This window comes from Heterocephalus glaber, unplaced genomic scaffold (genome assembly GCF_053883595.1).
Source record: "Heterocephalus glaber isolate CG9 unplaced genomic scaffold, H.glaber_assembly_v1.0 deba00001509, whole genome shotgun sequence".
NCBI classification, from domain to species: Eukaryota; Metazoa; Chordata; class Mammalia; order Rodentia; family Bathyergidae; genus Heterocephalus; species Heterocephalus glaber.
In genome coordinates this window covers 31,058,192-31,085,322 of record NW_028258325.1, presented here as the reverse complement: position 1 = coordinate 31,085,322, position 27,131 = coordinate 31,058,192, and the positions used below count along the sequence as shown (strand labels likewise).

The window sequence follows — 27,131 nt, the reverse complement described above, 5'->3', positions numbered from 1 at the left end:
TTTGTTTAACCACTCCTTTGTGTGCAGAATCTGCTGGTCACCAGCACTCCACCCCTCAAAAAAAAAAAAGAAGAGATTTATTCTTTATTCTGATTTGCTCTCTTTCCTAGAAAAGTGCCACAGAACCACAGAAAATGCCCCTGGGCTAAAGCAGACATGAAATTTGTGATGAGCTCATTAAAGATTCATGATGAACAGACTCTAACATGCCAGCACCCATGGCACAGTTTCCCTGCGATGCACAGAGGCGCCACACAAGCACCAGAGCTGGTTCTGAAGCTTAATGCAGAAAGTTGAGGAACCTGTTCATGGTGGTGGTGGTGGTGGTCATGGTGGTGGCTGCCTTTTTCTCAGTTTGATAGGTTATATGGTTCTAAACCTGCAACATGGCCTAAATTTATATTTCAAACAAAAAATTAAAAAAAGAGGCAGGCATTAGAATTGTGTTCATGTGCACGCCCAAATGGATTCAGGTGTCTCATGCGACTTCCACACTGCAGGCTGAAATCCCAAGTAGGAAGGGCAGAGCAAGTGTGTGGACCAGAGTCAGGTCTTCTGTCTCAGTTTCCTTGCTCTGAGTCTGACATATTTTTAAGAGGAAGGCATCTCTGTATCCCCCACTCTGAGGACTGAAGCTGACACCTGACAGGAATGGGGTCCTGCAGTTCTCAGCTCACCCTTCGAGGGGACTCTTAACCATGACATTGACAGGGCCTGTGGGCTGTGATGTCACTCTGTGAAAACAACACTACAAGGGGAGGCAGCGGCCTTTACTCTCCTGCTAGAAACCACACACTGTGCACGTACCTGCACCTCCTCAAAAATAGTTGCTTGCTCCTGATTAGTCAGTGTCGTCAGGTGCTTCTGGAGTTCTAATTTGGTTTTGGAAGAATTCATTCCTGTTAAAAGAAGGGAAAGAGACGTGATGAAACTATTTACAAACCATGAGGTACAGTTGGCCTCTTCCACGCTCACTCCCTTCACCTCACCCCCAAGTGTAGGCTGTCCAGCCTTTACAGAACCTGCAATAACAGCGTCATCATCTTCTACCTGTGCTCTGATGTGCGAGGCACTGGACAGTAAGCACTGATACTCATCAGTTCATTTGCTCCCTAAACCAACCTGATAAGACAGGGTGCTGTTGTCCCTCTGCCACAGTGAGGGAACTGAGGCCCACAGAGCCTGCAGAATTTCCAAAGCCTGTCCACTAGGACTCTAACTCAGGTTTGCATGATTCCAAATTATTTCCTCCCCATTAAGACACTTGACACAATCAGAATGTTCTCAGAGAATGATAAATTCTCGTGATATTTATACCTGAACATGAAAAGTTTTCCTTAAGGAAAAATAACTAGCACTCACTCAGTTCAAAAATTGACCCACATCAGTCTCGTTTGTTAGGTTCCCTTCACATAAAAATAACTCATGTAGCTAAGAATTCTCCTTTTACCCTCATATGCTTATCAAGTCTTAAGACCATTTCATTAACATTACAAAGAATTGAGGGAAAGTTACAAAAATTAAATTCCTATGTAAAATAGCAGTGCCCATCAGAATGTTATAGTTAAAGAGAAGTTCCATCTCCATGTGAGTATAGTTTAGGTCCTGTTTTGTCTTTTCTTGATGGCCAGAGATAAATGGCACATGAGATGAGAAGACTGACAATAAAGGAATTTGCTGACCCAACTGCCTTGCGGAAAGAGGCTGCTGCGGGTTCCCTTTCCTCAGAGGGCAGCACCCTTCCACCACAGCCATCCTGAGGGGGGACCCCAAGCAGGGGCAGGGGTAGCTCTGGGCCAAAGACCAGAGTGGACACACCTATGGGGCTGAGGATCAAAGGGAGGAAACCCTGCCACGCCAGGGACTTGTCTGTAGGGACTTGGAAATCATAACCTTCATTTTACCGCCAAATTTGCTGACGTCTAAGAATCCAGGCAACTGTCAAAGGTCAGGAGGCCCAGAAGCAGCCAGCCTGGCTCAGCCACTTTTCTCCCTTCCCAAGCAGCTGCAGGCACAGCCTGCCCTCCTAACAGTCCACACTGCAACAGAGACTGCTACTCCAACTGCTGCAGTAATGTCTACTTCCAGAAATCGTTCCTCCCTCTCATTTTTTAACCAAAGATAGCCCTTAAAAATGGCACCATTAAAACAATCAGTATTCTTAAATGATCGAACATTTCATATGTATTATCTCATTTAATCTTCAAATAACTGTTGACATAAGCCCACTTTTCCAGTAATCCCCATGTAAAGATGAAGAAACTGAGGTTTAGCAAAGTCAAGTATTTTGTCCAAGGTTATTAACCAAACAAGGGACAAAGTGAGATTCTGAACCACGTCAGCCTCCAGATACCAGTCTTGGACTTCAATGCATGCCCTGACCAGCAGAGCCAAGTCACCTGACACACAGGTGGTTCAATGCAAAAGTGGCTTCAGAGGCAGGTGAAGGTGCTGGAAGGACAAGTGGGTTGGTCAGAGTGCAACACCCACTCTCCGGCCTGCAGTGAGCTCACAGAAAGCCAGGAAAGTAGATACCAGGCTTTACTGTTTCAACTACTAAAATACTGGAACAAGGTAATGTCTCAATTTATGAATACAATAAGCACTGAATAATAACTAAGAAAAATCCTCCCCAAATATGGAAGACATCTCTGACACAGTCTAAGCATTCTATTTTGGAAATACTATATTGCTTGGAAACATTTGCAAAGAGGAAAAAACCCTCAAGTCTACAAAGAGTGAAACTAAGCATACATTTGGCCTGGCACAGAGGTGCACCAGGTAACCCTAGCAACCTGGGAAGCTGAGACAAGAGGATCGAAGCTTTGAGCCCAGCCTGGGCAACTTAGCAAGGCCCAGTTTCAAGATAAAATCTAAAAAACAGGGCTGGAGATGTTGCCAGTTTGAAAGTTCTAGGTTTAATTCCAAGTCCCACCAAAATAAGGGGAAAAACAGTAAAGATTTGACAACTCTGGGCAAAATCATAAATGTAGCCTCTCTTCATTCACCAGGTATGAAGGATCATCCCACCAGACCTAGCCTGACACAGGGCATTTCAATTCACCAGGTCCTTTCTCCCCCATGTCAAGCCAGATGATCCCACCCAGGTCTCCTCACCTTCAGCCACTCCTGCGTCCATGCTTATGCCACCTCCTCACAGGGGGCCATGTGACGCTGGGGGGGGGGGTGTCAGGGAGCAAGGAATAAGTCAGAAAAAGGTTGTTGAGGGAATCCCCTTGTCAGAGGCTGCTCACATTGCCAGTGGTGAAAAGATCTTACCAAATGGAGCTCTGGTGAATGACTGCTCCGAGAGCAAAAGAAAACCTCAGTCTAGATTTTTTTGAGAAAGTATAAATTTTATCAATCCCTTAAATGCTCTTCTAACTTTAAAAAAAAAAAGCAAAATACAATCTAAATGCAACCAACAGTTGTATAGTTGTACAGCTCAAGCACAGAACAGAGTGAAGCCACCCCCTTGCTGGTGGTATGTGCACATCAGAGTGGCGTGTCTGGTGTCATGGACACGTACAGTGTACTTATTCTGGTTTACTGATTCTGGGGCTTAGCCTGACATGTAGGGGTTGCGAAAACACAGTGTATAAGTCTCCCTTCTTGTGGCCACATCTATGGACCTCTGATGTTCTTCATCAGACAGTAACTTCCTGGTGAGACTATCCTTATTGTGAATTTTAGTAAATCACTTCATTCTACTTATTAAGAAGGAAACAGCAGAAAGCAAAGGACCCCCACACTACCCATAAAGTGATTAGCATCTCAACTGAGGATGCCTTCGATAATGTTCCACCTATACTTCTGGAAACGCATCCATCCTGTAAGTGACACACCTCTCCCCAGACTTTTCCTAGCCTGTTTGATAGCTGGTTTTTACATTAGTAGAGCTTTCTGCTTTAGTTGTTTTGTTTTGTAAAAGACGAATTAAATGATTATTTCCAAAACTACAGCAACAAAATCCCTAGCCTGATTAAACTTTTCAACTGTAACTTTCTGAAAACTCAGCCAGACCAAAGAAAGATTTATCAAGTAGAACTCTGGATGCATTCCAGTTCTGCAGCTCATGAGCCACTTTATCTTCAAGGCCAAAGTCATTGCTGGCTTCTTAATAAACTCTTAAGGGACATTTCTGTCATCATTTACCTTATCTTGACAACCACTAAGGAAAAAGGGTTAGTGATCCCCTCAGTTGTGATCTCTAGTTAAGGCCAAACTTTCCCAGATATATTTTATATAATGTCAGCAAACAGAAACAACTTGGAAATCACAGTCTAAAATATTAATCATGTTCACTTTAAAGAGCACTGTAATGCCACAAATGTGCCTTCCCAGACCTTAAAATGTAAACTATTTTATTGCAAAAGGGAATCAGATACTACTTCACATCCATTAGGATGGCTACCATTAAAAAAACCAGGAGTGTTGGTGAGACTATGGAGACATTGGAAATGGCCTGTTGTATTGATAATGGGACTGTAAAATGGTGTAACTGTTGTAGAATAATATGGCTGTTCCTATAAAATTAAACATAATTTCTATTTGATCCAATAATGTCACTTCTGTGTATATACACAAAAGAACTAAAAGCAGAAACTTAAGACATTTATACACCAACATTCACAGCAACATTATTTACAACTGCCAAAAGATGAAAACAACCAAAATAGTCATTGATGGATAAATAAACAAAATGTGGTATACACATATAATGGAATATTATTCTGCCTTAAAAAATAAATTCTGACACATGCCAAACATTTATGCACCTAGGGGACATTATGCTAAGTGAAATAAGCCAAAAACAAGAGGACAAATACTCCATAATTTCAATTATGTGAGGTACCTACAACAGTCCAATTCACAGAAACAGAAAGTAGAATAGTGGCTGCCAGAGACTGAGATACAAGAGGAAAGGGGAGTTAGTGTATAATAAGTTGTGATTTGGGAAGATTAAAAAGTTCTGGGGATAGACGGTAGTGATGGTCACACAACAATCAGTGTAAACAGACATAACACCACTAAGCCAAGTGCTTAAAAAAACTTAACATGAGAAGCTGAGCATGACACGCACATCTGTTATTGCAGCGACTTGGAAGGCTGAGGCAGAACTGCAAAGGTGAGGCCAGCATGAGCAACTCAGCAGGATCCTATCTCAAAAATAAAAAGGGCTGGGGATGTAGCTCAGTGCCCCTGGGTTCAATCGCAAGTACCACCAAAAGTAAATAAATAAAAAGTTAAAATTGTAAATTTTATATTATGTATACTTTTACAATTATTAGAAAGGAGAAATCAGATCTAAATGTCAGTTAGCTTTGCATTACACACTTGTAGCATATAATAACTATTCTGGATACATGAGAAATGGTAAAATCTTTTTCTTTTTACAATAACATGGGCAGTTTAAATCAAGTGATACTCCCAAAACCACATAAAAAAGTTTTAAAATCCTCCTATGAATGAAACAAAGTGCAAAATCAAAAGGAGAAGCATAAATCTTCCCAAATTCCCCCAGAGCAGCATCAAAACCAGGTACTGAGACCTCACCCTGGCCTCCACCCTGCTGTCCCATGAGAAGAGTCCTGCCCAGGAGGGGCCTCCTCCATTCCATAGGGTCAGGCTGGCCCCTCAGGCTCAGAATTTGCTAAAAACCAAGAGTTAGGAGGTGTCCTCCACCAGTATGGCCTTGTTCTGAAAAGATAGTGCTGTTGAGGTAACAGTAAGGGCTTTCCCATCTTCAATCAGTTCCTGGACTCATTAGATACTAGCTTATTCCTAGATGTCTCTAATCCTCATTTATATGTAAAATATGCAAAATAGTCTCTTTTCCTCCCACCTGTGAGGAAGATTAAACGGATAATAACAAATGTGAAAGAAACCACTTAGCACAGTGCTCAGCATCTTAAGGTATTCGATAAATATTAGCTGAAAATCATAGCGTTTTATTAGGGTTTTCCCTAAGACACATTTCTAGCGATCACAGTCAGTACAGTCACCGTTTCCTTTATTATTGCCCATTCACTCCTCACCTGCAACTGTCTTCTGCCCGCCTCTCCATTAGAAATGTGCTGGCAGAGGTCACCCACCAATGGCCTTCTGGTGGAAAACCCCAGTGGCAATTCTTCAGGTCCTCTTTTACTAGATCTCCCTGTAGTGGCCACCAACCTGAAAGATGTTATTGGTTTGGTGATCTCTGTTTCCATGACTCCTCCACTACTGTTAGAGTACCCAGAGGCGCCATGGCACAAGAGGGGCACAGGTTCTTATCCTCAGCACCCAGCAAAACCTCTGACATACAGAAGACATCCGATGCGTGGTCAGAGCTCACCTATGACCTGTGATCCCTGTGTCTCACAGGATCCTCGGTCAGGTGGCGCCCTATAGCAAATGCCACCACCTAATCAGGGCTTTCTGGGCTCTTCAGCTCCTGCTATGTCACAGTGGGCGGTGCCTCACTCACCCTCTATCCTCTCGCAGAGCTTGTGCAGACCCTGCAAGGGGCAGGCCTCACACAGCTGGGCTGGTGCCTTCGCTGTCTGCTGCACTGCGGCCACCGTGAAAGCCTGCTTCAGAGTCATCATGATTTCGTCAACCTGATGGAAGAGAAGAGAAATTATAGTCAGCAACAAGTCAATTTCAGATTAGTGGGCTGAAATGTCAGGAAATCTATGGAAGAGACAATAACTTAAGGTTTTTCTGGACTATTCTTCACAGATTAGCAGATAACAATGGTAATAACTGCTAGGCTTACTATCTGAGAAATACTACCTGAAGGCTTAAAGCTCTTAAAGAAGATAAGGTGAAAAAGTAGAAATATAATGAAAATATAAATTAAACACTGAGTAAAAAGCAAATTCTTTTGATCAAAAGTCCAAAATTATTTTTAAAAACGAAATAGTAGCAGAGGGTGAAGGTGAACATATTCTTCAAAAATAATGAAAACTGCAAACCCACGCAAGTCTTAGATGTGTATGTACTGGCAAGTTATCAGTTACTGAGTGAAGAATTAAATAATGATACATCAATGAGGTTATGCAGTTTTGCGGAGGGCAGAAAAACCAGTGAGGTTGAAATTCCTTGTCCATAAGGTGCCAAGGTAAGAAGGGCTCATCCTCTCACCAGAGCTTCATTTGCACACTGGAACACGTAGCAGACAAAATGAAAGCCGCCACCGCCTGAAGACTCCCGGCAGATAAACCCAAAGTGGTCCACATGTCTGATGCCCTGTGGATGGGCGAAGGGGAGAAAGGCAGGGTGAGTTATATCTGGCAGAGACACCACTGCCAGAAATGTAACTTAGGACCCACAATCCCAAAGGAGTACTATAAAATTACTACTTCCGCAAATATTTTAAAAATTTTAAAAAGACCTCTCAGATACAAAGAGCAACATTATCCTACTAAAATGTTAGATTACTTCAAGAGAACTAAGGTTTGAAAATTCAAGTTTTAATGCTCATTTCAGCACTAAAAGGAAACAGAGAAAGTTGACCGAAAAAAATAGTATTTTTTCTAGGCATTACAGAATTTAAAACTATGTGAAAGATCAAAGACAGATCAGAGATAAATGAAGAAATACATCTGTACATATGTGAACATACATGCATGTACCCAAACTCAGACACACAAAGGCCAAAAAAATACTCAAAACATATTTGTTCTCTTAAAATAACAAACAGACGAATACTAAAGTAGAATGCTATGGACAATGAGTAAAAAATTATAAATATACAAAGCAGAGATGCTTTTAAACATAAGATACAAGGCCAAGTCTTTGGCATAGGTTCCTAAAAGCTCTTTAAAACACTAATATGTAAACGTGTTTGGAAACCATCAGCTAACAGAAGTAACCCCAGTACAGATAAAGCCTCTCCTACAAACACTAACACACTGAGGTCTTCTGAAAGCGCCAGCATGAGAGCTGACAGCTGGAAGTTTGAGTAATCATAAACTTGCAAACTGTGCTAGTTAGGAAATAATAACTATCACATTAAAAAACCAAATATTTAACATGAATATTTCCAAACACATAGATGAAAATCAAGGTCAACGTTCTGTGGATAATACATTTCCAAGCCAAATATTTTCTAATAAATAATCACTGTCACATTTTGGTATCTCAATTAATGTTTACTTATAGCAAATTAAGCATATGCTAGAGTCTACTGCTTAAGGAGAAATAGGATTTAGGAAAATATCTTCTCTGAAAATGGGTCCCTGTTGTATCTGTAAGACAGAATATTACTATTTCTCAAATTTTAAAAGAAAAATCCCTTTTTGAATACTTAAGTAGATCACATAAATCAACAAACACCAAGATTTTTATTATCTTATTATGGAAATTAAAAGTTATAGTTTAAAAAACAGCCAAATGTAACTTTAAGTGATCTCATATTTGTTAGCACAATCCTAAGTAAAACTTCCACAGCTCATAGTTGGCAGATTCCTCCTAAGTCCCTCTGTGAAATTACCTGGTAGATTCTCAATACAGAGAATTTCAAGTAGACACTGCATTCCAGGTAAAGCATCCTCAAAAATAAAGACTATCTAACATATTTTAAGGGAGAAGAAGTAATGATAATTCACACTAAAAAAAGTTACAAATTTTTGTAATGTAGAAATCTGCCAGGTGGGATGGCACAGGCCTGCAATCCCAGCTAATTGAGAGGCCAAATTCAAGGCCAGCCTGGGCAACTTGATGAGATCCTGTCTCAAAATTAAATAAAAAGAGCTGGGGTTGTAGCTCAGGGCACAGAGCCTGCCTAGCATACATGAGGCTCTGGGTTCAATCTCCAGAACTGGAAAAATAAAATGGATTTGTATGTATGTTTAAATATCTGTAAGACATATACAAGCATTCCTGAAAAATATGACTCAGAAAAACTACTACCACTGAGAAAAAGAAAAGTAGATGTATTTTTTTCAGTATGTTGCTAAGAACAAAATCCTTAATTTCAAAATTATATTTATAATTTGCTTTATACTAAAGGAGTAAAAAAATTTAAGATCACACACAAATCAAGTACTTAGAAAACATTCTCTATGTTACACTTGTGGCATGTTGTATAACAGATAGTAACAGAATTAGTTTTAAAAATTCAATTGCAGTTGAAACAATAACCAGTCTCCATTTACCTGAGAGCAAAAGGATATCTCCTTAAAATTTTTCTCCAATGCTATTTTTTTGGTGTCAGGACTGATGAGGTAAACTTCAGATTGGCCGATCTTAAAAGATAAACAAAGAGACTAGTTTCTCGTGCAAGTTGCATTTTAAGTTTATCATACAGACTTTCTCACGTCATGACCTATATAAATACAGGGAAAAGGGGGCATGCTCTTTCAATATTATATACCCTTGTAGAAAATCATGCCCAGGGTTAGATGTCAGGTGACACCAGACAACCACAGCACATTCCCCAGCACAGAGCCAGAGCCTTCTCTGAGGAGAGGGACCACATATCCAAAAGCTAGCAGTGAGGCCTCAGAACCCACGCCCTTTATAAGAAAGTGCACCTGCTACATAAGTGAATAACCCAGAAAACCAGTTTCTCTTTAAACTTTCCAAAACACTTTCTAATGTTTACTTTTGAAACTGTTGCCAAAATAGTCTACCATTTTCAGAGCACACACAACGTGCTGGGCATTCACATACACTGCTACTTACCGAACGTTGAAGTTAGAGCATGAGCATGAATAAACTATGTCTTATTGTCTAGGAACACTGGAAAGACCTCTACCACAGAAGAGTGCTGTATACAGCACCCTCCAGTTAACTGTATGAGGCTGGCCGCCATAGGATACTCCCCAGCTACCTCGGCACCACTGGGCTCTTTTTCCTGTGAGTATCGCTTCCTATCGCTTCAATTTCTCCTGGGGATCAAGCAGTCAGAGGCCACATCACATCCTGAGGCTGGCACTGTAACTTGGAGTCCCTTCTACTCTAAACACTTTGCACCTCGATATGGAATACAAATCAAATATATAAGCTTGCTGGATGGAAACAGGGGTATAGATCAGTTATGCTGTCAATGAGGAGACCCCACAAACATTGCCCCTGTTGTCTGCAGCATTTTACACTAACAAAAGTTTTTGCTCACTATTTCTGCAGTATATTCCAGTCAGTTTTGACTGACAGAGGCTTTTTACTCTCTCTTGTGGAAATCAAATTTGATAAAAATTGACTGTTTTTCCTGGTACCAGGGATTGAACTCAGGACCTTGCACTTGTGAGGCAGGTGGTACAACCAGCTAAATCCCCGGCCCAAAAATTGACATTTTTCACATGCAATATCTTTCTAAATTAGCCTAAACTAGGAGCCGCTCACAGTGCCAAAGAGGTGAGCTTTCCAGGCTGCCATACCACCACCCCCAGTGCTGAAGAGGTGAGCCACATGGGCACCAGCAGCACACACCCCTCACCTGTAATGAGAAGACATCTAAACAAGTCCCAAAAACCAGACTTCCAGATCACCTAAAGCAACCCCAAAGGGAAACGAATCGGAGCAATCTGATACTCAATCACCTGAACTCCCTGAACTGGTTACAAAGGAGGATCTGGAAAAAGTTCAATCAGAAATAATTTCTCAGATAACAGCAGAGATCGTCCCCAAAGTGGAAGACATGATTAATAAATCTAGAGAGGGGCCGTGGATTTAGCTCAGTGGTTCTGGTGCCTGCCTTGCATGCGCAAGGTCCTGAGTTCAATCCCTGGTACCAAAAAAATAAATAAATAAAATAAATCTAGAGAGGACACAGATAAAAAAAATAGAAGAGCTGAGGAACATGATGTAATCCCAACACAGGAAACAAATGGAATCCATAAAACAAAAGCAAACAGATTTCCAGGAAATTAAAAGCTCCACTGAAAGTTTACATAGCAGAATGAGCCAATGTGAGGACCGAATCTCAGATAAAGAACATAAGATTGCAATTAGTGACCAGGGAAAGAAAAATTTCTTTAAAATAGTAAGGGACTATGAGAAATCAATCCAGCAGCTGCTAGATGATGCAAAGAAAAATAACATAAGACTGATCAGAGTCAATGAAGAAACAGGAGAAAGTGCAGATGACATAAAAAACTTTTCACAGAAGTGACGGCAGAAAACTTCCCAAGCAAGGGAAGAGAACTTGACATACAGGTAAGTGAGGCATATAGGACTCCAACTAGCCTTGATCAAAAAAATCTACACATAGGCATATAACAGCTAAGATTCCAGAAACCCAACAGAAGAAGAAAATTCTACAAGCAGTGAGAGAAAAGAAACAAATCATATACAAAGGAAAGCCCATCAGAATCACAGCAGACTTCTCAACACAAACCCTCAAGGCAAGAAGAGCTTGGAGTGATGTATTTCAAGCCCTAAAGGAAAACAGCCTCCAACCCAGACTGATGTACCCTGCAAAACTATCTTTTGAAACTGATGGAGAAATAAGATACTTTCATGACAAAGAGCACCTTAGGAACTTCATGAATACCAAACCAGCACTCCAACAAATTTTAGACAATATCCTAGGAAAAACAATGACGATCACAACCCCAGGAAGCCCAACAGAATGAATCTGTAGGGTGTGACAAGAAATTAACAGCAAAGGGGGAGAATCCAACAAAAAGAAAAACTCATAACAAAGGTAAGTCAATACATATCAGTTATAACCATCAAGGTTAATGCTTTCAATTCACCAATCAAAAGAAATAGACTGGCAGAATAGGTCAAGAAGCAAGATCCTACACTATGATGCATACAGGAAACACACTTAATTCCAAAAGAAACTCACAGACTGAAAGTTAAAGGGTAGAAAACAATACTCCATGTGACAGGAATCCAAAAAAAAAAAACCCAGGAGTAGCTATACTCTTTGCAGATCAAGTGGATTTCAAACCAACACTGATTAAGAGAGACAAAGAAGGATACTACATCCTTGTAAAGGGAACAATCCAACATGAAGAGATGACAATCATTAATATATATGCATCAAACACTAGTGTGCCCAACTATATAAAATAAATACTAATGGACATAAAAAATCAAATAAGCACTAATACAATAGTAGTGGGGGACCTCAATACCCCACTGTCACAAACAGATAGATCAACTAGACAAAAAATAAGCAACGAAATATTAAAATTCAATCAAACTCTTGAACAAATGAACTTAACAGATGTTTACAGAGTCTTCCACCCCACAAAATCAGAATACACATTCTTCTCAGCTGCACATGGGTCATTCTCCAAAATAGACCACATACTCACACACAGAACATGTTTAAGTGCAAAGGAAATGAAGTTATCCCCTGTATATTATCAGACCATAGTGCGATGAAATTGGAGATCCATAGCTAAAGAAACTCCAAAAATTTCATAAACACGTGGAAATTGAACCACACACTTCTGAATAACCAATGGGTCACAGAGGAAAGTAAAGAAGAAATCAGACAGTTCCTACAATTAAACGACAATGCCAATACAACATATCGTGATCTATGGGACACAATGAAAGCAGTCTTATGAGGGAAATTCATAGCAGTGAATACTCATATTAGGAAAACAGAGCGAGCCCAATTAAACAACCTAATGTTGAACCTCAAGCTTCTAGAAAAAGAAGAGCAGGACAAACCCAAAGCTCATACAAGGGAGGAAATTATAAAGATCAGAGGAGAAATCAATGCAATGGAGACTAAGAGAAAGATATAAAAAAAAAAAAATCAATGAAGCCAAGAGTTGGTTCTTCAAAACAATCAACAAAATTGACAAACCCTTAGCCAACCTTATCAGAAAGAGGAAAGAAAAGGCCCAAATCCATGCAATTAGGAATGAAATTACAATGGACCCAGCAGAAATCCAGAAGATCATCAATACCTACTTCCAGAACCTATACACCAATAAGATGGAAAACACAGAAGAAATGGACAGATTCCTAGATACATATGAATTACCAAAGTTGAACAAAGATGACCTAAAAACTCTAAACAACTCAATATCAATCAATGAAATTGAAAACATAATTAAAAACTTATCAACTAAGAAAAGCCCAGGTCCTGATGGCTTTACTGCTGAATTCTACAAGACATTTAGAGAGAAACTGCTGCCACTACTGTTTCAACTCTTCAATGAAATTGAAAGGGAAGCAATACTCCCAAATTCATTCCTGGAAGCAAACATCACCTTGATTCCCAAAGCAGAGAAAGACCCAACCGAAAAGGAGAACTATAGGCCAATCTCACTAATGAACATAGATGCAAAAATCCTTAATAAGACACTGGTAAATAGAATGCAGAAGATCATCAAGAAGATCATACACCCTGACCAAGTGGGATTCATCCCAGGGATGCAGGTATGATTCAATATATGCAAATCAATTAATGTAATACACTATATCAATAGAACCAAGGACAAAAACCATATGATCATCTCCATAGATGCAGAAAAAGCATTTGACAAAATCCAACATGCATTTATGATAAAAACCCTACAAAAAATCAGAATAGACAGTCTCTACTTCAATCTGATAAAAGCCATCTATGAAAAACCAACAGCCAATATCATATTAAATGGTCAAAAACTGAAATCCTTCACACTGAAATCAGGAATAAGACAAGGATGTCCACTATCACCACTCCTGTTCAATATAGTTTTGGAAACATTAGCCACGGCAATTAGACAAGAGAAAGAAATAAAAGAAATAAAGGTAGAAAATGAAGAAGTCAAATAGTCATTATTTACAGATGACATGATACTCTATATAGAAGACCCCAAGAACTCCACCAAAAGTCTTCTAGACTTGATAGCCAAATTCAGTCAAGTAGCTGGTTACAAGATCAACACACAAAAATCAATAGCTTTCCTCTACACCAATGACAGACTCACTGAGAGAGAAATAGGGCAAATAATTCCTTTCACAATAGCATCCAAAAAACTGAAATACCTAGGAATCAACCTAATGGAAGAAATCAAAGACCTCTTCTCTGAAAACTATGGCACTCTGAAAATAGAGATTGAAGATGATATCAGAAAATGGAAAGACATCTCTTGCTCCTGGGTAGTAAGGATCAACATAGTGAAAATGGCCATAATTCCAAAACTTCGATATAGAATTCTGTTGGGAGCAATGCTACATAATTCTAGGGAAAAATCATTTGGTTAGCCTAGTTCTCTTGCCTACCGCCCAGCTACAGAATAACTCCAGTTTGGCCTCCAGTCACAACTGAGACTTCAGTGATCCAGTGATGCTGTGATTCTCCAGGACAAGAAACATCCTGGGAGAACCAACATCTGCTCAGTTCCTCGTTGTTCTTGGACTGTTAATATCTTGTTTGCGGGAGATGTACTGAACTCTCCACCTTCTGTTACACCTTGTTTATCCCAATGTGAACTACTGAACTCTCTGCAAGTCATTTGTTACATTTGCTTCTCCAGATGTACTGAACTCTCTGCAAGTCATTTGTTACATTTGTTTCTCCCAATGTACTGAATAAAAGGTGTGGTAAGCTGGGGGCTTTTGTCTTTGCCGCCCAGAGCAGCACTGATCAGACCCAAAGCTCAGCTTCTTCTCAGTCTCATTTTTCTACCTTTCCTGTAATTTGCCGTGTGCTGCCGTGGCTCACAGGAGACCAGGACTAACTGCAGAGGTTCTGGTAACGTCCCCTTCCCCTGTCCCCTATAGAATTCAATTGAATTCCCAGCAGCATACTTCACAGACCTAGAGAAAACAATCTAAAAATTCATTTGGAAGAAGAGACCCAAAATAACAAAAGCAATTCTAAGCATAAAGACATGGCACAATCCCCAACTTGAAACTATACTACAAAGCTACTGTGATAAAAAACAGCATGGTACTGGCAAAGAAACAGACCTGAGGACCAGTGGAACAGCTTAGAAGATGCAGAAACAACTCCAGACACACTCAGCCACCTCATTTTTGACAAAGGAGCCAAACACCCTCACTGGAGGAAAGATAGCCTCTTTAATAAATAATGCTGGAGAAACTGGGTTTCAACTTGCCAAAAACTAAAACTAGATCTATATCTCTCACCATGCACTAAACTAAAATCGAAATAGATTGAACATCTAAATATAAAAACAGAAATGCTAAACCAGCTGAAACAGAGGTTAGGTAGAACTCTTGAAGACATTGGGGTAGGAAAAGATTTTATGAACAAAACCTCAGTTGCCTGTGAACTAGCACAAACAATCAACAAGTGGGATCTCTTCTTACAAAAACGCTTCTGCACAGCAAGAGAAACCACCAGCAGCATGAAGAGAAAACCCACAATGTGGGACCCTCAGACACCAGCAGTCCCTCAGATAAAGGTCTACTATTTCAAATCTATAAAGAACTTAAAAAAATCAGACCTCCCAAATTTAAAGACCCAATCCAAAAATGGGCATCTGAAATGAAAAGACATTTCTCAAAGAAGAAGAAATACCAAATAAACATATGAAAAAATGTTCAACATCACTGGTCATTCAAGAGATGCAAATGAAAATAATGCTGAGATTCTACCTCATCCCAGAAAGAATGGCTGCTATCATGGAATCAACCAATAACAAATGAGGGCAGGGCTGTGGGGAAAGAGGAACACTGCTCCACTGTTCACGGGATCGTGGGAGTGCCAACTGGTGCAACCACTGTGGAAATGAGTACGGAGATACCTCAAAGAACTAGGACTAGAGATCCCATTTGACCCAGCTATTCCCCTACTGGGTATCTTCCCCAAAGCATTAAAAGAATCATACCACAGTGATACATGTGCACCCATGTTCATAGCAGCACAATTTGTAATAGCTGAAACTTGGAAGTAGCTCAATTGCCCATCAACTGGAGATTGGATAAAAAAATGTGATTTTTCTATAAAATGGAGTACTACTCAGCCATAAAAAATGAGCAATTTTAGAGAAATGAAAAAATGAGAAATTTTTAGAGACATTTATAGTTAAATGGATGCACACTGAGGTGACAGTCTTAAGTGAAATAAATAGGACACACCTGTAAATACTGAATAATTTCTCAAGTGTGAGAAACTGAAAGTGTAAATAAGGACTAAAAGGTATAATAGGCAATGTGAAATAGGAAGAAAAGGGGCGAAGGGGAAGTCGGAGGGGTAGGGGAAAGGAAAGAAGGGTATGGAGTTAATATGAGAAAATGAAAAAATGGAAGCAAAGTGTTTGTAAATGGGCAGGAATGGAGGGGTTGGAGGGCAGGGAAAGGGGAAAAAATAAGAACCAAGAGAGATTATGTAAAGGTGCAAATATCCAATGATGAATGTCATTGTATTGTATACATAAAATGTACCAATAAAATTAATTTTAAAAAAATAAAATAAAATAAATTAGCCTAAACTGTTTGTCTCTCTAGAGTAGGGACCAACTTAGTGGTCCCCTTATTTGAAAACAATGAATGAATCTCTACTTTGGATATATTTCATCTCTTTAGAGGCAGTGTTTTCACCTACATAATGAAGATAATCCTTATTTGTTTTTAAAAAGAATCATTGAAAATTTCATAGCTGAGAAATTCCCCGAAGTGCTCTTATTTGGTTGTGGCTCACCTGCAGAGAATAAATCAGAATTTGAAGCTGGCGGCCCCGAGAGCCTTCTCCCATCCCACCCCTTTGTGCATCAGCTTGACAGTGTGAGCGTCTCGCACCCGTCACTTCTTCCCGTCCCCACTGCCTTGACACTCCGTGCTCCCCATCTCCCGCCTGCACACTGCGATGGCTTCCTAACCCTTCCCACTATTTCTCCCCTGAGGACGTCCCTGCTCTGTAGCCAAAGCCACTTTACGCAGTGTTTTAAACCTTTCAGTAATTACCTGATCCTTTTAGTATACAAAGTAGAATCCTGAACATGGCCCCAAAGATTCTTCTTAGGGAAGCCCCACCCTGTCCCACCCCTACCCACTTTCCTCTGCTCTAAGTCCCATCACCTGGCCTTTGCCCTCCCCCAGCAAGTGTCTGCTGAGCTCCTCCTACAACATGCCAGGCTGAGCTCTGGCACAGTGATGATAGCAGATGTAAATCTATACCTTTGGAAAGCCCATGTTCTTGGGGGTATATGGGACACAAAATATTTGTTCATTTATAATGATGTCAGATGGTGATGAGCACCATGGAGAAGTTAAATGAAGTGGGAGTTTGCTATTGGCCTCACTGACAGGTCATTTCTCCATGTCATGTTAACATTTCAGCAGAGACTTATAGGCAGTGAAGAGGCATGACCTGGGACAACTGAGCGAAGCCTGCCAAGCAAAGAAAACACCAAGAACAATCACTGTCTGGATCACTTTCTGATCACTATCTGGATTTCAAAACTGCATCCATCCACACAGGTTAACTTCAGGGGCCAACTTCCCTACTGCTTGCCACTTCACTGCCTTGGGTTAAGCATAAAAATCATATATTTCTTTTCAGGCACTTTTGCTCACTACAGAGAGTCAGCATCAAGCCAAAGACGCAGGGAGGAGACCAAGGAAAAACCAGCTGCCTGCTGGGCCAGGTGTAATCCCACAGCTCCGACTCTGGGAAGGGCCAGGGTGGGCAATCCCCTCCACAAAAGCCCAATGGGTATGAACCCCAGCACCCCGAAGGGCAGGGGAAGCTGCCCTGGCCACCCCTTTTCCAGCAATCGGCTGTCACTTCAACAAAACTACTTCTAGAACGACAACAACAAAAAGCAAGCAACTGGCTAAATTAGTATTTTACTTTGAGTATAAATTTCAAGTAAAAGATTATCCACAAATCTGTCCTAACAAAGGGCAAATACTTCATAATTTAGTAAAACGGTGAAGAAAGTATTTCCCACCTAAAGATTTTGTTGAAATACATTACCTAAAGTTAATATACATTGTTAAAAATTTCTCTTGTGGCCTCTCTTGCTTACTGCAGCTGTTCTTTCCACACCAAAAATGTGTGCTTACAATCATGAGATGAGGGAGAGAGATTAAAAAACCATACAAGGACAGGGGATGAATTCCAGTATGTTTCCCTCTAATGACTTTAAAGGCTAATATAAGGACTTTATCCTGAGAATTACTCATATGAAAATATATGGATTCAAGAATAAACTCAAAGGCATTTACTAAGATCTGCTCCATAAAGCAGCTTCTCTGGAACACATATCTCAGAGTCTGCTGATGAACGCAGAGCTGGGTGATATTTTACCGTGAAGAGCATAGTTCGATTTTCCTCAATGTCTGTGGGCTGCACGATATGGTGCCCGCTGATCAGGTGGTTCTCGATGTCATTCTCCTCGAAGGAGCTGAAGAAGCTGCTGCTCCGCAGGCCGCCATCCTGGAACTCCCTCCTGTAGGCAAGCGAGCGCAGCCCAGGCTGCGACAAGGACTTGCGCATTGGCCGGTGCCTCGGGGCCCCAGGGGATGGGACCCCTTCGGCGGGGGGCACGGGACCCTTCAAGGGTGGCTCCCCATCCACCCTTAGGCTGCAGCTGACGTGGTTGAACTTCTCGATGCACTCGTCGATCAGGGCCGGCGGGGCCTTCTTGTGCGCCACTGTCACTCGGCCACAGAAGAGGACCTCGAACTTCTTGGCGAAGGTGTCGTCGAACTCAGAAGGGCAGCGCAGCTCCTCCTGGCGGGCGATCTTCCCAGCCTGGCGGATGGAGCTGATGATCTCAGGCACCTGCGGGGAAGCAGCAGCATTACTGGGAAGCAGCAGCATTACTGGGAAGCAGCAGCGTTACTGGGTCCCGTAGGGGTCTGTGTGCTCCCTGGGACCCGGACGACCCAGGCACTATCCGCAGGCGCCCAGGACGCCTTCCGCCTTCCAGGAGGAAAACCTGCAACCTCCGCAGCAGTAACTGACCAAGCTAGAGACTTCATTTCTAAGGTAAACATCACGATGAAAAGGCGGTACCACGGAGTTTGTTCTGCTCTGCTGTCATCCCTACTACTACACCCCTCGTGTTCATCTCGACCGGCTGGGTTCACCAAGGCAGCGTCAACATAAAGATGAACCCACACTGCACGGTCTGGATGAGGAGCAGCCCCGACACTAGGTTCAGTATTCACAACCGGTGAGAACGAGGCAGGCATGAATTTGATCTTCAATTTGCAAGGACCAGTCTTTGTTAAGCTCTGATGCCTATACTAGCACATTTTTCTAGGCGAGGGAAATTCAGTTGATGGCTCAGTAACTTCTACTTAACATCAGAGAGGGAAAAGCACCCCGGCCCCCTTCTCAATTCAGGTTAAAGATCAATGTGCAGCACAGTAAAGGGAGGTGGTTTTAGATTCTGAAAAAATTACGCGAGTTTTCTGTCCCCACGACATAATTCCCCAAAGCCAAAGACTCAAAAGACTTTTCTCAGTGTTATGAAGCAAGAAGCACTGCCTTAAAGATGATCCTCCTCACCCAGGCAAAACACATACCTGAAATCCAAAATACTCAGGAGGCTGAGCCGGGAGGGCTGCAAGTCCAAAGCCAGACTGCACAACTTAATAAGCCATATGTCTAAAAACAAGGTTTTGTAAGAGTAAAATAATCTTTCTGCCACAAAGATTAGGATACCCTCTCAAAGTATTTTATACAAATGATCAAAGTATCTGTAGAGATACTTTATTTTTTAAAAAATGACTTCTGAAACTTAAGACCTAAATAATATTTTAAAAGTCAGTATTTCAAGCCAGGCATAGTGGCGCACACCTGTAATGCCAGCACTTGGGAAGCTGAGGGAGGAGGATCACAGTGACTTTGAGACCAGCTTGATTACACAAGAAAAAAACTAAAAAATGCCAACAGGTGACAAGCATCTATGTCCTGAGTATTGCTTGTGCTATAGCTCATGACTACACTGCCAAATAATTACACATCATGTTCAGGTGGCCCCGAAATTGTTAATAAAGAAGATAGGACAGAGAAAAGAGTACTGTAGAAGTCTAGCTTTCATTTCCACCTTTCCAATGATTCACTACAGGACTTTGGCAAAAAATGGACCAAGCATGGTAACCCATGTCTGTAACTGCAGCACCTGGGAGGCTGAGACATTAAGACTGCTGCAAGTTCAAAGCCAACATGGGCTACACAGTAAGTTCAAAGCAAGTCTGGACTATATAGCAAGACCCAGTCTCAAAAAACAAAAGACAAAATAAAACAAAACTAAACTAAACAGCTACAGTTTCTCTTTGGGAATGGTGCTCATAAGATTACAAGATTTTTTTTCCCCAAGGTAAAATTATTTCTGTGTAAAGAATGATAATTTTTCATACCAAAATAACCAAATACAGATAAAGAACTGCCATGTTTCTAAGTAACTGTGTGAGATTATTTTATGAGTCACATGAATCTTCCAGTTAACCCTATTCTCATCAGAACATTTGAAGTTTATTCAATCCTTCAAGACTTGTTAAAGTACTTGATGTTTCTATGTGCTGTGTCTTCTACTGCATCTGAAGTAAGCAATGGTGTCTCTCATTATACATCAAAGTGCAGAGAAGATGTGTGAAGTCACAAGAATTTATAGCAACTCAGCAGTAAATGGAACAAACACAAAATAGATCACTTGACTGTTCCCTTACTTCCTAGGGTCAGAAGCAGCTGAAGACTACACCACACTCTGGTCAGACTTGGGGCTGTGATAGCTTTCCAACCACCAATCTCCCCAGAACTTCAGACAGAATCTAAGACACACTTCATTGAGTCAAAGACCAAAGCCAATTCTCCTTCTGTGATGAATCTTACTATTCAGGTATAAATTAGCTTAAGCCTTATCAGTGAACAGATTATAGTACATCCTACCTTTCAGAAGCTCCAGGGAGCTGTGTGAAATATGGGTGTACACGATAAACTGGGGCTTTAAAAAAATCCCTAATATCCTGACCAGAAGAATATTACAAGTGGAGGATATCTGAAGGCAAATAGCTCATTGCCATATATAGTTTGGAAAATAAATGGCAAATGGTTAAAAATCTAGTGCAATATAAGCATTATTATAAGTTACTCAAGTATACTAAGAGAATGAAAAATGAGCTTTACTTGTAAGTTATAACTTTATTGATAAGTTCAGTTTTCTTTATCAGAACAGACCTGGAGCACTGTTTTTCAAAAAGCGCAGGTAAAATGTCCACTTGTGATGAAATCCTGAATTCCCCATCCTTTGTAACACTGCCCTACACTCATTTGCACTGACTTTTTACACAGGGGAATTTAGCCCTTTACTTTATTGTATTTCCAAACACTTTTCTAGGTATCTCTAGATGCCAACCTAGGGACTCACCTGAGAGGAATCGGATGTGTGCATGAGAGCTGGGACCAGAGAGCTTCAGATAGGATCACTAACAATAACGCAGGTTGCATATGCTGGGAACCTGAACTAAGAACCAAGCACTGAAGACTCAGCCTGAACAAACAGGTTCTAGCAGAAAGAAACCGCAGGTTGGTGATGACCTGCATGGGAGAGTTCACAGTACTGAGGATTACACTCAGTTCCTAGAGCTCTGGCTTAGACTTCTGCAATGACGATGCCTGTGCTGTGAGCTCAAGGAGGAAACACAGAAGCAGGGACAGGTTTGGGCAGCTGAGTTCTGCTTTTGTGCACCTTACACAAGACCAGATGGACTTAAAAGTAATGCAACCTGGTGGGCAGACAGTTGGACAGATGGGCCTGGGATCCAAGACAGGAGAGCAGCTCATACACTGGAGCTATCTGAAGCTTTGGAAGAGACACAGGGAAAACAAAGGAAAGGCAGAAAAAAGGGATTCTGGAACATCCCAATATTTCAGGGGTGGAGAAACTGAGAAATGGCAGGCAGAGAAGGAGGAGGGAAGCAAGGAAGATGAGGTCAGAGACACCTAGAGAAGGGACACTCATCTTGAAGACAGGCAGAATAGTCGACTGAGGATAGGCTGAGGGCTGAGACCAGTGGGCTGGAGGTGGAAGCTCATACAGATACACAAAAAGAAGTGAGGGGGAAAATTCAGTAATATAAGCAAAAAAAGAAAATAATAACCCCCCCAAATAAACTTAACTGAAAAATATCAGGGTCACGCTTTATTTAGTCTCTAAGAACATATAACTCAAGTTACAATATTTATTGCAAATAAACAGACCCTTTGAGGGCAAATACAATGAGGCTAGTGGAGGTTATTCCTATTGATACGATCTGGGTACTTTGCATGAAAATCTAATTTAGTTTAGTCAAAGAAGTTAATATCTGCGTCATTTCTGTCTGCAGATAACCAGATAAAAGTAAATCAGCACTACTGCAAAAGAATCTGAAAAACACCTTACTGGGATAAATTCAGTAAGGGTTTGGGTTTGGTTTTAATTCTTATACACAGGAATCACAACAAAAATGTTAGATAATTAAGATTAATTATCAACTCCCCATGAGAAATGTAATAATGTACTATACACATGTGCTACATACCTAACAAAAAAAGAAAAAAACAACTGATGAAGAAACAGGCCTGTTCAATATATAAAAACTAGGGATGTGGCTCAGTGGTAGAAGGCTTGCTTAGCATATGCACGGCGCTGGGACTGAGCCCCAGCACTGTACCAGCCCCCAAATTACTAAACTCTATTGTCAACTTATACTAATGCTCAAATTTGAAAGGAAATGTTCACCTTGTTTACAACCAAAACAGGCTTCTCAACAATTTACATATTAACAAATGCATGCTAAAAGATGAAGTTTCTGGAAGATGCTTGAATGTTATTTTATAAGAAGAAAACTGATACTCCAGAATTTAAAATATTCACTTCTGTAAATATAAAGTCCTTATTAAAGCATTTGGGTCAACTTTCTTTTTAAGGATTTAGGGATTTTAAGGGATTAATTATAAACATACTGCAAGTGTATTTTATTCATAAGGATTTAGGAAAGAGTTCCTGAAACAGTATTTAGAACAAAAAAGAAAGTCATTTTAGTTTTCATTTATAGGTTTGTTTTTCTGCCAACTATTAAGAGAGAAATTTAAATGAATCTAAAGAAGACCTGGATTTGTATTTAAAGCTCTAGCAATTTTTTCTGTTATACTGTATTAAACATTCTTTGGTTTTGTTTTTCTTTTCGGTATCGGGGATCGAACTCGGGTTCTTGCGCTTGCGCAGCAGGTGGCGAAACCACTGAGCTAAAACCCCGGCTCAGTATTAAACAGTCTAAAGCTGCAAAAATATGGCACTGCTCTTAGACGACTTGTTTTCATACTTTAGCAAGGAGCTAAAAGAAGCACTCCAAACAGAAAACAATTACTTGGCATAATTATTTTCCATAAGGAGCAGACCTGTGATGTTTATTGTTGATAATGATAATTAGTAGTTATTTGTGTTTGTTACTCATCATAAAGTAAAAAAAAAAGGGAAAAACTAAATTTAACCAAGTTTTTCCACATTCTACTTTATATGCCTTGGATTTTACACAAAATACTTATAAAAAATATCCACTAGTGCCCACTACTTACATTATTTAAAGCGAAAAAAAACAACCATTTTCTACTATCCAGATGTGACTCATGAATATTCCCATTATGTACCAGTTTGGCCCAATAGGACTACTTCCACCCACGGAGAGCTGAACACACCCTCTCCAAATAATAAGACAAAATCCCCCCTGACTTTATGAGGCTCAAAGGCTAGTAAGTGAAAGACACATCTAAATATGATTCTCAGTATAAAGTGACAGTGGCTAGAACACAAACCACAGAAGGCTGGTCCTGGGCACAGGCCCTTCCTGTCCGGCATGACTTCACCTGGTGATCTAACACCTGAACTCCTGCTTTGTGCTTACAATTAGCCAAAAAGGGCAGAGTCATGTGTTCCATCTTCCACAAAAGACAACAAGCGTGCTGCAGGAAGGCTGAGAGGGCCTCTGTGGTGAGATGAAATGCTAATGATCACAGCACCTAGCACAGGCCACAGGCCCTCATTTGTGCACGCCTTATCTTTCCATCCTTTGAGCTTTCATCACACGTGAAATAAAAGTAGTACTATTTGGCTTCTCTAGTCCTGAGATGGCAAACTGGGTAAACAATCAGGAGCTTTTAGACTCTTACAGAGATGTTCTATACAAACATAAAACCTACCTTCATACTTGAAAAGTTCACTACAAGCATCCACTAAGCCAATACTTTTCCACACTTTCAAAACAATGACACTTCCTTCATAAGGAGTAATTTAATGGCTTCAGGAGCTAAGAGAAGTAGGGGGAAGCAGGTAAGAAAAGCAAGAGTAAAAGCACGATAAGGGTAAGAAATTATTTTGTACATTCTTCTAAAACTTCTCTTTTTGGGGTAGAACCAGGGATTGAACCCAGGGGCACTCTACCACTGTGCTACATATCCCGCCCGCCCCCCCCCACCTCTTTTAAATTTTTATGTTGAGAAGTTTGAGACCACATCTCACTAAAGTGCTGCCCAGGCTGTCTCAAACTTGTGATTAAAACAGTTTGTTTTTGTTTTTTTGTTTTCTTTTGGTACTGGGGATCGAACTCGGGACCTTGTGCTTGCGAAGCAGGCAGCAGAACAACTGAGCTAAATCCCCGGCCCCTAAAACAGTTTTTAAAAGTCAAAACATTGGCTGGCTGGCATAAATATTGACCAAAGTTATAGACTCACTGAACATTCAATCTGGAGGAGAAAAGCCTTCCGAGTCAAATGCTGTTCACTGAATGCATTGATTCTCATCTCAAATGCGGCTGCAGATCAGAATAATCAGTATTCCTGGACCCTGATGTTCAGTCCTACCATCTAAATGGGGCCACCAATGGGAGGCAGGGTCCTGGCATCTACAGTTTTCAGAAGTGCACCCCTGCTGTTCCAGTGGGCAGCTAGGGTCCAGGAGCCTGGATTTGTGACTGGTCTGTCCACAGCACCATTCTACCCCAAACGTGAGAACTGAGGCTCTTGGCAAAGAGTGAACAACGCAAAAGCAGCACAACTTGCATGGTGGCTCCCTACGGTACTTAGAGCAGAGATGATCAAACTGGTGAAGACAAAAATATTGGAACTATCTACACAGAGATTAAGAAGTACATGTGCAAATGACTAAACAAGGCAAAAGCCAAATGGTACAGGAGGAAAAGTGCTAGAGAAACACAAAATCTCAACACAGTGCATACCAAGTAAATTACGAGAAGCAAATAGAATGACTTAAGTATTTTCCACTCTGACCTTATAAAAATAAAACCAGTCACCAAAGCTCCTAGGGAGTCCAAATTGACTCCATTTTCCCTATTAAAACAAAATAGGATTTAATAAAATTTTAGCTATCAAAAATATGTTCAGAAACAGAGTAAATGGGAATTCATGTTTAAATGCTTTGCTTGCGATTATTTTCATGCCCTCCCAGCTCCCTACTGTGCAAAAAGATAAGAAAGGATTTACCATAATGAATACCAATGGACAAAACCAGGCTAGCAAACAGGTAATTTGCAAAGTGTCTACACATGGTCTCTCACATGGGTCAAATTGTGCCCCTCAGGGATGATGTTGCGTCTCCAGAAAGGCAATTTTCTTCTGCTTGTATCAGGGCCCTCCTGGAGGACTAGTGTCGATCCTCAGTGACTGAGACCACTGGGACATCACACAGCCTCCCTCTCTTGGGGACTCACATTATCCTTGGCTTGCCTATAAGCAGAACTCACTTCAATGAAAACACAGCAAAGAAATTTCTGTTTCAGCCATACCTCCAAGGGCAGAACTTAATTTCTTTTTTTTTTTCCGGTACCAGGGATCAAATGAACTTAATTTCTTGTATAAAGATAAGGGTTCCTGTCCTCAAAGGGCTTAATGGAAAAAAGAAAAGCTCCCTGTGCAGGTGTAGGGGTCAGGTCACAAGAAACAAGAAACAGAGATGTCCCCAAGGAGGCTGCACTTTCATCTCAGAACCCTGGTGACTCCAATGCAGTACCGGACTCACAGGCACACCCAGATATAAACACCAGGGAAGGAAACATCAACAAACACAGTATACACCTAAGCAGCCAATAGTTCAGTCTTTTTCATCAAATCACAACCATTCTCTGCATAGTGTGCAAAACCCAAGATTCATATACAATTAGCCCCTAGCAGCCAGATCCATACAATCTCACTGTGTGTATCCACACAATGAGTAGAATCAGTTCATCACAACTGAGGCATCTACTGGGTTATGTAACTTTGATCTATCTATCCCTTCATTTTAGAGGAAAAATTTTAAAGCATACATTTTTATCTCTGGAATCCCTCCCTCTTGCACACTTGTCTCCTCCACCAGTCCCCCTGGGCCTCCAGTCCAAAGGGCACAAGCAGTGTTGTCCCTGCAGCAAATGAGCTGACTTCCCTGAGAGGTCATTCTGTGGCCAAGAAGAAACAAGCCAGTTACTACTGAGCAGAATGAACAGAAAAAAGGAAGGCCTTGCCTTCTCCCTCTCCCTTTCCTCAAAGACCCCCTGGGCTGCTTCCAGAACTACTTGGCCTGAAAGGGGCAACTTCAAGAACCAAGGAAAAGCAAACAGTAATGCTTTACCACTTTCCAATGACCCATCCTCCCTTTTAAACACAGCAGCAGAATGCATTCTTCAATCATTTTGATTTCTAAATAATGTTTAATACAAGTCTACATAAAAGAAAAATACAGAAACATAAAGCCATCTATAATCCCAACCCCCAAAATATCTACAGTTAAGTTTGATTTTTTTTTTCTCCTGCATAGTTCTTTGTGTATACTTAATGGCAATTTCCTTTAAAAAAAGCGGGGGGGGGGGGGGTCACACTGTTCTGCAACTAACTTTTACCATCATGGGCATATTTTATTGGCATATCAGCCCACATAGAACTATCTCATTCCTTTCTGATAACCACACTGATTTCATTCACTGTAAATACAGTACAAAATAGAAATACAAGTGTTTTTTTAAAGCCTATTCAGGATCTCTCAGGAGGAACAGTGCCATTTTGATAAATGCACAAGGAGCATTCTACTCACCTGGACGCCTGGATACATTTTAGAGTATGGAAAGTGTGTGCGTGTGAGGAAGGGAAAAACTGAAAGAATTAAGCAAGTATTGCTTACTAAGCCACAAACATTCCACTGGGAGGCAAAGGGGTGGAGGACTGGGAGGAGAAAGTGACACAAAATACCTCTTCAAAAGACAAAGGTGGACTCTGGCTGCTGGTCAAACTATTGGGAGAA

At 40.8% G+C, this 27,131-nt stretch overlaps 1 protein-coding gene across 6 annotated transcripts in view; it reads right to left on the bottom strand.

The window, feature by feature from the left end:
* Tbc1d1 (TBC1 domain family member 1) overlaps window positions 1-27,131 on the bottom strand; it is a 234,372-nt gene that overhangs the window by 97,231 nt on the left and 110,010 nt on the right. For all 6 annotated transcript variants that reach the window (XM_004867684.4, XM_004867686.4, XM_004867687.4 and 3 more), the window contains 5 exons: window positions 18,164-18,640; window positions 9,144-9,233; window positions 7,129-7,233; window positions 6,470-6,602; window positions 808-899 (listed from right to left, as the gene is read on the bottom strand). In XM_004867684.4, the coding sequence (XP_004867741.1) occupies window positions 808-899; window positions 6,470-6,602; window positions 7,129-7,233; window positions 9,144-9,233; window positions 18,164-18,640 (897 nt within the window). The remainder of the gene's footprint in view (window positions 1-807; window positions 900-6,469; window positions 6,603-7,128; window positions 7,234-9,143; window positions 9,234-18,163; window positions 18,641-27,131) is intronic.